At 39.1% G+C, this 10,848-nt stretch overlaps 1 protein-coding gene across 1 annotated transcript; it reads right to left on the reverse strand.

Moving 5' to 3' along the window:
• Positions 1 to 374: 374 nt before the first annotated feature.
• On the reverse strand, positions 375 to 9,864 carry cyp27c1 (cytochrome P450, family 27, subfamily C, polypeptide 1). The gene is made up of 9 exons (XM_029498455.1): positions 9,439 to 9,864; positions 8,145 to 8,335; positions 7,671 to 7,870; positions 7,115 to 7,324; positions 6,122 to 6,285; positions 3,618 to 3,784; positions 3,320 to 3,398; positions 2,893 to 3,096; positions 375 to 2,089 (listed from the first exon to the last, which is right to left on the reverse strand). Exons 1-9 carry the CDS (start codon positions 9,727 to 9,729, stop codon positions 1,973 to 1,975), a joined length of 1,623 nt encoding a protein of 540 aa, XP_029354315.1. The 5' UTR covers positions 9,730 to 9,864; the 3' UTR covers positions 375 to 1,972.
• Between the last annotated feature and the right edge of the window lie 984 nt (positions 9,865 to 10,848).

The raw sequence follows: 10,848 nt of genomic DNA on the forward strand, positions 1-10,848 counted from the left end.
CCATGACGAATATTTACTTCCGATTGTGTTCTCGTTTACAAAGATCGCGAGAGAATATATTGCACCGCAGCCAGGAAAGATTGTTTCCCTTCTTTCCCTTTGAAAGAAACCCTAACCCTTACATCAAATAATTCTCTGTGTAGATGCTTCAAAATAATCACAATGCTGAAATAACTCATATTTAATAAATCAATTTAATGAAATAAATATATATATGCAATATTACCAAAATTGGTAATGAAAATACAAAAAGTATAATTTATATTTTTTGGGACAGGGGTATAATATCACATAATACAAATATATTCCTCAGTGTGTAAAGCACTTAATACTTGTCATTTAGTCAACTACTAATTTATGATAGACATGCTGCATTTGACTAGCTCAGTCAATTAGTATAGAGCCATACATTCAGAGTGAACAGGAACCATATAAAAATGCAAAGACAAACAGCCACCATTAATAAGAAGACATGTACAAATCTTTATTTGAAGTTAATTATACTCATTTTTCTATCAATGTTCAGTCAGTTTACAAAAGCAACAGGAATTTTATAGTAATTATTACATAGTATAGCTACATCATTTTCTTGGTCAAACTGCTCATAATGTTACCCAAATGTCCAATAAATTCACATGACAGTGTGTGGTGTTTTTGTACACTTTGTGATCTTCACAAAGAATAAAAAAAAACAAAAAAAACAAGCAAAAACTGTTTGCATGCACAATATTTTGAATGACTGGAATCATTCATTTATTGGTTACATCAGTGCCTTGGTTTGAAGTGCCTTCCCCCTCCCCCCATGCAGAGTGATCCTTCAAAATAAAACCAACAACAACAACAACTTGTCTCTTCCCCTTGTAACAAACTGTTCTGTAACATACATTATCCTTCTCAGCAAACTCATGATGCAGTCAGTCTGGTGAAATACTTGCATTCACAACAGCATGTAAAAACAAAAACACCAAAGACATTATTTGATGCAAATATACTGTGTAATCAGATATACATTTTGAAATAGCTGAACATGGATGTTGTGCGTGAGTTTAGTTTTTCTTTTTATATAATTAATTTAAACTCACATTAAGATAAAATTACTTTATTTTAAAAGTTAAAACAGTATTCTTATATATTTCATGTTTATATTTAAAATATTTTAGTTTTATATTTAAGTTTTTTTTCCCCCCCACTGTGAATATGTTTCATGGATATACAGGACATGGAACAGAATTATGTAACATACCACTTACGTGATTACGTCCACAGTATGGCAAAAAAAAAAAAAAAAAAATATTGAAGTGGCAGAGAGAATCGACTTGCTAAATATTTTGGCTTTCAACATGGAGATATTCAAATAAAGCTCATTATATATGTACTTCTAATAACACATCATTTTCAGCACATTCGTGGTTGCCCTTCAACAATCTATGTCAAATCACTTTCTCAAACTTTAGAAGGAAACAGTGTGATCATGAAATAATAATTCTTAATATACTAATAATATATGAATGCAGGCACTTGAACATGAAATGACAGATAAATTATTTTTCCCCTCAGTATTTTGAACAGGGTGGAGCAGAAAGTCTAGCAGTACAAAAAAAAAAAAAAAAAGTAGCTTTTAACTTCACATATTTGGTCCAGTACCATTTTATGTCCTTCTCACAAAAAAAAAAAAACAGGACGTGAGACACATTTTTTGCCTGAGTAAAACCTCAGTCCAACCTTGATATCCATTTAATTTAGTTTTATTTTATAGCACAAAATCTAAAATTCAGCAGTGGAAGGTGTACTAAAAGCCTTGTGTGTGTGTGTGTGTGTATGTATATATATATATATATATATATATATAAAAATCATTATAAAAATATAAAACAACAACAAATCAGCACTTACGGAATAAAAGTTAAAAGAACGAAAAAAACAAAAACAAGAACCATACAGTACAGCAGACCTTATGGAGTTGAGCCACCATCTAGTTTCTGTCAATGAACTGCAGATGGATGGGGGCAGCGGGGCAGAGGAGGCCATGGGTTTTCGCCTTGACATCAGCACTGAGGGGGGACATGCGAATTTGGAACCTCTGAATGAGCTGCAAAAGGAGCAAAAACACAGGAGTCAATTAGACTGAACAACTAATTTTATCAATAAGAAGTTGTCCAATGAATTGGTTTAAAGGGTTCATTTGGCCATTTACATTGGCGGATTCACAAAAAATGCCTGTGCAAGATGTGTGATCTGAGACACAAGCTTTGGGTATGGATAGTTAGACTCACTTCTTTGAATTGTTCATGCTATATGATTATTCATTTCCATTAAATGGCTGAACATATTTGGCTGTACAGATGATCAACAAATGGTTTAATTTAATCCTGAAAGTATGCAAAATTTGCCCAATAAGCCTGTAAACGGAACCCTCAAGAGTCTCAGAAGGTGTCAACAATCACAGTTCCTCAAATGGCCATTTAGGGCTGACAGCAAGAGTGAGTCAATCATCATAGACTTCCATTTCCAAATGCCTAACTCTACAGCACAAGCAACCTGGTAAAAAAAAAAAAAAAAAAAAAAAAAAGAACTTTGATCTCTACAGCCAATTCCAAGGGTGGAGTTCATTTTTAAATAATTTACCCATTATCATCATTAAGTTTTGTATCATTTCGGGCATGTGACTTTGAGTGACGGCCTAAAGTAAATGAATCATGAGTTGGATCTCTTATTGGGGGGAAAAAAAAAACAAAAAAAAAAACAAAATCTCTGAATGCCTTTATGGTGACTTTAGTATTTCTTAGTTGTTTGCATTGGCATGGTACTAAAAATGTTAATCCTCGCCCGTCAGTGGATATATTTATAAACATGCTGAAAATTTTAATGTGTGTGTAGGGGAGGAATTCCAACCCTTGTGAGAGAGAGATGCATCTCCAACTCTGCTATTCTCCTGCCGATGCAACTTCTGATCCCGTAGCCAAAGGGTATCGAGCCAAAATTGTCGACACGATCTGTGGAATCTTTCCGCATCCAGCGATCTGGTCGGAAGTCTAAAGCATCAGCAAAGCTCTCTTCATCCAAAGATGTAGAATAGTGGCACAGGGCCAATTGAGTCTGACAAAGAAATAAAACACAAAAAAGTCTGTTGTGTAATGAAAACAGCTGAGCTATTGTACATGCATTTGTATGAAAAAGAGAGACAGATGTATGAGTAATGTAAGATCACATTACATCTGGTTCCACTGTAATGTTTTTGGCTTGCTCTTATGGTTACACTCTTCTTCAGCACATGCACACTCCAGAGGAGTTGCATCTATTATATCTCCAACAGTCTTACCCCTTTGGGGATGAAGTATCCGCCCACCACCAAGTCATCCTGGGTAATCCTTCCGTTGCCTGGGAGAACTGGAAAAAGCCTGCTCCCAGGGAGGGGTGCACAAAGACTGTTATTCAATAGCCCTATACATTGATCTTTTCACAAAGTTTAATTTGTGTGAATGTGAATGTGAGATGGATGATGAACGGCAAACGCTCAATGACAGGAAAAAAAAAAAAAAAAAAAAAACATGCAAGACAAAAACTGAGATAAATGGGAAAAAAAAAAGAAAAAAGAAAGAAATCAATGGAGTGTGCACCTGAGAGTTTCTTTGACCAGCCCTCTGATGAGGGGCAGGTTAGGGACATCGTCAGCTGTTGCAACTGTCCCGGGTCCCAGAGTCCTTGTCACTTCCATAAAGATGTTCTGCTGTATATGTGGATGTCGTGCCAACAAGTAGCTTGCCCATGAAAGGGTGAAAGATGTCTAGGAGGAAAGAAAAGGTTTTTTCTCCTTTACCCAACTGATTGTATACATTTCTCTTTTTATGTGCTGCAGATTTTTATTTATCTTTTGCTTTCCCAATAAATCTGAGTTGAGAGTCCCATTTGCACTTGATGTTTTGTAACAGGTCTGGGTGCAGTTTAAGCTGACAGAGGAGGTTCTACTATGTTGCGTAAGTGTTGGGAAACAGTGAGGGGCTTTGAGGGAGAGGGGCTCAATTCCATGTGCTGAACAGACACTGGAGTCCGCTGTACCAGCTGCAATCACAGGCCTATATCTTTATCTTACGTCACTCACCATTTATTCTTGTCCCTACTTTAATTAATGGCAATCAGCTACGCCACATTTAATAGCATTACAAGGTTTAGGTTTGAATGAAATGCAAAAAGGATGATCCTAATGAATCTAATTCAAAGTTACGTCAGCCTCACTCTTAAAGACATACATCCACTTGCAGATCTTGTTTCTCACCCTCCACAGTCTCTCCTAACAATTTCCACATATTTCACACTTTCCTTCTCATCACAAATGCCCCGATCATTTTCATTTCCTCTTTCCTCTTTTGTAATCACCCTTCCTACTTATTTCAGTTATCTCAATCTTCTCAATTGTCCCAACTCCTACTTTTTCTGACTCACATGCCACTGACATTTCAATCACAGTGACATATGCAAATGAGCAAATTATATGGAAATGGGTGTCTTCTTTCCTGTAATAGCACGTCATAGCCCTGACTGGCTATATTGTACTCCCTCCTTTTCACTGCACTTTGACCTTGTCTATCCTTCCACCCAGTTGCTTAATTTTTCTACACATGAGCTAAAGACTAACACAAAAGCTGAACCTCTGAGATATGTGTCTCCAAGAGGACAAACTAAGTCCTACCCTTGTATATACCCTTTATATACCACCACTCAATTTAGTGTTGTGTCCTCCAGCACCCTTCCTCAGATTCTCCATTCTGTCACGTCTCCCAATGTACCCAAAGCTCTGTTAATCAACCCCAGCTGGCAAAAAACACTGGCAACACCTCAGACAAAGGCAGAGAGGAATCATATGACAAAAGCCTGCCCCAACACAGCTCTAAAAGGCTTGTGCTTCTCCCTGCCACCTTTCTATTACTTTTTTCTTTTTTTTTTTTTCCTTTCTTTTTGGTCTGACATCCATCATGCAATCGTGCACCCTACTCTTTGTTCTCCTCCTTATGACATCAACTCACCTCTCTTTGTTTCTTCTGCATCCCTCTCACCCCCTTATTCTCCCCCTCATCTCACCTCTGCCCAGTCTATGCTATAACTAATGTCTGTGGTTAACATGTCTTGACAGCTCTTGTGTGTGCTGAGTAAAGGCAAATGCATCAAGGGGTCAGGTAATGGTTCAACTAAGTCTGACCCCCTGCCAGGACGTGGCAGTTCAACAAAAAAAAAAAAAAAAAAAATCCCCACACACACACACATCCTTTTATCCTGTGGCCCCTAGCTCAGCACAAAACACTGTACACCCCATAATTCTGACTAATCTGACAGTACCCCAAACAAATTAGGCAGATGGAAGTGCAGAGACGCACACACAGAAAAAGTTGGAAAAACAATCTTAGTGAATATTGTCCAATGTGAGGCAACAGATGGCTTTGTCTTTGTCAATAGTTCTCTCATTTCAAATATTTTATGAATGTCCTTTAATTTTTATGACAGTGTGTGTAATGATGCAAGAGGCACAAGCCTTGAAAAAATAAAATTGGTCCAAATTAGGAACTTCTGCTTCATGCCATGTCATTTCTGGCTCCTCTGTTTCTCATTTCTGTACTTTTTTAATCTATCAGTTAAAAAAAAAAAAAAAAAAAAGAAGAAGAAAAAAAGAAAAAAAAAAAGTAACTTTCCCCAAGAAGTGGCTCTAAAGTGCTATTAAAACAACAGTCTTAATTATTTGTAAGTGTTACCCAATTAAGTTCTATGTGGAAACGTGAACACAAAACACAGATGTCTCCTGATGGGGGGGACAAAAGCCCCCCTGTGTAGATTTAACAGACAGAGACAAATAATGAGAAACTAAATATGAGTGAGAACAAGTTTGTCAGTGGGATACTGTGTAACCCCACAATTCACTGCTCTGACCTGACGCTGGCATAGCTTCACAGGCATGGACATGGCGCCAGAAACCCAACCCTTGAAACTCAACACTGACTCAGACCTACACACAGACAGACACGTGCAACTCCCAAATGCTCCGCCTTTTGGCAAAGCCATATTCACTGCACCTCTGCAAAGCCCTTTCTGCTGGTTTGAACACTTCTGCATAGGCACAGGCACACAGACACACCGTGTCGACTCCGGCCAGTAGCATCTCTGTTACATTGGCGTAGATCTCTTCGATACTCATCTCTCTGGTAATGAGCATGTGTGTGAGTAATCCTCCTTTCACCTCTTCTCCCTGCTCCAGCTTGGCTTTGATTTCTGCAAGCCTCTTATCGACATGAATACGGCCTGAAATCAGACAGAGGCAAAAAAGAAGGGATGAGTGGGGAAGAAGGAGGTTATGAGGAGGTGAGAAGTGAAGGGAATGTGAGGGAGGACAGTGAAGGAAAGGAAAGAGAAGAGAGAATGGGTTATGTAACAGAGGGACCCCCTTCTCCCACAGTCTCATGGTACAGCAGTAGAGATTTATATGCAAATCAACATTCCTTCCTATTGATGCCAGGCTAATTCATCAAAAAAGAAAAAAAAAAAAAAAGTTTGCAAATACTGAAAAAGACTAAGTGTCACAGTTTGGTAAGAGATCCCACGGAGAGAACAAACAAATGTGCACAATGAAAACTATTGAATTGATTTTAAAAATGGGAACGTTTCGGCATGAGATATTTTACTGGACAAGTCAATTCCGTTTCGTATTTCAAGTCTTTTTCTTTTTTAATAATGAAGTACACTTGATTTAGGGCTTTTCTGGATCGGAAACATTGAAGGACTATTCCACCCATTTTAGAAACAAAGGCCTTTTTTTGTCATTGACAGTACTCCTCAGTGTTTGTTGTATATTGGCTCCTTTGGCTCTGGAAAAGGTTACTCAAATCTGGAAAAAAAAATTATGATGGACGTTACTGGTTCATATTAGAGCCTCCTTGGCTTCTTTTGGCACTTCACCCTTATTAGGGACCCCAGTAAGGAAAACGCATCCTCTATTGCAGTTTTTCCCAAATTTGAAGAAGACTTGAAGGAAGTCCAGTGCTAAATTGCTGATACCCTTTCGATATGAATGTGCTGTTCTTAATACAAGCAGTGTTGTCTTGGAAACACAAGGTCAACAATCAAAACTTACTGAATTTAAAGAGGCCATCCCAGGAGAGACAAAATTCCTCCCACGGTTTAGGAATGACAGGTCGGAGCCACTTGGGGATCGCCCCAGCATACATGGTTGTCTTGAAGGAGCTAAACATGAGGTGCAGCGCATTGATGTAGTCTTGGGTTTCCTGGGGAATCTCATTTTCCAAACAGCCAAGTCGACACTCATACAAAATCGCTGCCACACCTAAGAAGACAAAGGCCAAGGAGAGGGAGTTATACTATGTAGAGTTACATAGTTACATAGAGCTTCATTTGTTGATTCTTTTACACCAAAGTGTACATCAGGGGTTCATAAAGTTTAGTATGTTCAATACTTCAATAACTGTGGATGGATAGCTTAAACCATAAAACATAACCATGTGCCTGATCTACAATAGAACAACATTCAAATTGGTTTATTTTCTCTATCTAATTTAAAACAACCACTTGCTGCATTTTATTCTCTCCAATTGACCTAACAGAATTTCCTATTGAAATGTACTCATTTTCAAATCCATTCTGCCCGATTCTCTGTTCACGCCACAACAAACCTTCCATGGCATATTTGAAGAAGAGGTCGTTCACGTTCTGGACAGTCGCACCATCAGGCTCTTGTGCTCGTATAATACACACTCTATTGATTAGGTCATCTACCACTTTGTTGACATCATCAGAGAACACCGCCACATCACGTGGACGCATGATGAGCTGTCTGAGCACCCTCCGCATCTTAAGCCACTCCTCTCCCTCACTAGAAAACAGGATACAGGAAACCAGGGGTTATTTTTTGGCATCTTTCTAATCACAGACAAAGTTATCATCTAGGTTTGCTGAAAAATTATTGAAGAAGCTGGTGAAAAAAAAAAAAAAATGCAAGTCTTGGAAATGTTGCCCAGAAACCAGGTTGTGCCTTGCACACATCTACACATATGGAAACTAAAGCGATTATCCTTCCAACCTCTAAGTTATTTATTTTAGTTTTAATTCATTAAACTTCTAAGATCAAAGTTCCCAGGAGGACTCACGCTGAGATGAGGCCAGTGGATCGCCCTCTCATGTCTCTGTATTCCTTCCAGGACTCCATGTTAGCTCTCTGAGGGGCTATGCCCTCAGCCCTCAGCACCTGAGCCACCAGATCACGGTCTGCAATTGAGACCACCAGCTGAGGTCCGAAACGAGACTTGAAAATTTTTCCATACTTCTTTCTATGTTCCATCTATGAAGCAACAGTGAAAACATCCCATTAAGAGACACATTTCTCTGTTCATGCTACTTTGATACCAAATTGTGGTGATTTCACTTCAGGATGATAAACTGAAATTGCAAAAACAGTTACAAATCTCAAAATACGATCCCAAGGCATAATTCAATTTGAAAAGATTAATGCGGAGTGATTAACAATGTTAAGCACATTTCAGCAGTCGTCTGACAACCATCCCAACTGTATCAGTGCATCTCAGGTAGAACTGGTCTGCAACAAAAGGAAATTTGTTTGGGAAACAAGTAATCTACCTTAATTAGTTTATCATTTGATCTGAGTAATATTGAATTTGTAAATGTGGATATCTGCAATTCTGGGGAGTGAATTGTGCGTCTGGTGGTGTTTCCAATAAAGTGCTATTTAGGAAAACTGCAAGTGTGCCACAATTTGATTTGAGATCTAAACAGTACAAAAATAGTCAAACAATTATGCAACCTGAATCACTTCGAATATTTTGCTTAATTAATTGAGAAACCTTCTGTCATCTGAATAAGATAAGTATGATTTGAAAAAAAAAAAAAAAAACAAAACAAAACAAAACAAAACAAAAAAAAAAACTACTGACAGACACCACGAGGCGCGTACTAATTTGAAGTCACACATTTCTTACATCAGCATTGGCTTGCACATTGCAGTGAGTTAAGTAACAAAAGAACTTATTTAACAGCCATGCTCCCGAGTAAAACACACCGAGGTGACATTCAAAACACTGGTTTATATTCACTTTTAAACATTTCCCCGACCAACTCGGAGCCACGCGTATTCTCGAGACTATATGCTACATGTTATAATACAAAAACACTTTCAGTGTTTCTTGTAACTGACATGGGAGGGTGGTGGGTGTTACAAAAAACCGTACCTGACGGGAAAATTAGCCGCTACCAAACCCCCAGTGCGCTTTTACGCAAAGGTCGGTGCCATTTTACCCGTAGGTGCAAATTTGACAAACGCCGAGAACACACAGGCTTAATGTCATTGATCGAAAGATCATGGAAGATAATATCTCACACGTAGAATAAATCATTTAAAGCATCACATGCACACGTGGGCACAGATACCTGAATTTCGTGAATTCTACTGAATCCGTCTCTCCAGAAGAACTCGATCAGGTTCGTCACGGTGCTGGGTCCGGGCATCTCTTTCAGGGTCTTAACTCTGGTGTTCTCGCCGACATCCCCCGGTGTGATCATCCTCTGGGGCATGGGCTCCTCTCCGGCCGCAGAGATCCCCAAAGCCTCGCTGGCAGCTGACTTGTGCAGGGCGCGTAAAATGAAGAACAGCTGCCTGTTCAGTCGGTCGCCCTGAACGCTCTTCCTGTATGCGCTCGTAAAATGATTCAGAAATGCCATTATGGAGAAACTTTTCAGTGAAAAGAGAAAAAAAGAAAACCCGATAAAACGTCGCAGCGTTGTCTCTTCTTTTGACGCAAAAGGCTAAAAGCTCAGAGTTGACAGTTTAAAGACGCTTGTTCCCTGCACGTGCAGACGCTGCCCTCCCTGTGTGGTACTGTAATGCTGGATGGGCTTTTATTGAGGATCGCTTATCCACAGTCTCTTGTACAACCTCAGAAGTGAAAGAGGATTGGATGTTCGCTCAAATAGAAGGGAGGGATAACTCTGTATTCGGTTGTGGGCGTCCCCCTTAAAAAAAACAAAAAAACAAAAAAAAAAAAAAACCAAAACCTTTTGGGTTCGTCCTTTCATCGGGTGAGAGGAGGGCGATTCAACTTGCAAGTGCTGAAGTTACATCACACCAATCAATCAGCCTACGTGCACGCGCACGCTCCGCCGGCAGCAAACACACACGGAATGAACATTAACTTTACATAAAACCAAATTTCGTCTTTGAATCAAAGGAGGGGCCCTCCCACGGTCACGTGAGAACACAAATGATCAGCTGTTTCCACCTACACATGGAAGTCTGCCCGCTGCATAGCTCGTTTTAGCAGTTACATTTAGAATCTGGAGCAGACGTGATTCTGAGTGCTACTGATATATATAAACAGTCTGTGGAACTGGATTGCAAAGAGAAGTTACCTAAAGCCTGAAGATTTATGTGGAACATTTTTCTTGAGCCTGACAGACCATTTGATCCCTGTGGCAGATACATGGCAGTGCCAGTGCAATGCCAGGGCCCAATAGCATTTCAGCTATTCAATATTTGCTATTATTCATGTCCCAGAAAGTGATTAAACTGATTTGCTGAATTAAGTTTCAAATCCAAAACACATCACTGCCCACTGAATTGCTTTTGTTGCCCTTCTGAGAAATCACAGCTGAGCTCAAACAGCCCGTTCTTAACCATCAGTTATGAAATACAATCATTGTTACAAAACTCCTAAAAGGAAATGAATCATCATGCTTCTTATCCCTATGTCTGAAAGTTTAACCCCATTTTACAATGTCAACCAATTTGAATTTAAATCTTACTACTGACTCCTTCCAAGACAAGAGGATGAGTCTTCAGCT

Source organism: Echeneis naucrates, chromosome 3 (genome assembly GCF_900963305.1).
Source record: "Echeneis naucrates chromosome 3, fEcheNa1.1, whole genome shotgun sequence".
Lineage (NCBI taxonomy): Eukaryota > Metazoa > Chordata > Actinopteri > Carangiformes > Echeneidae > Echeneis > Echeneis naucrates.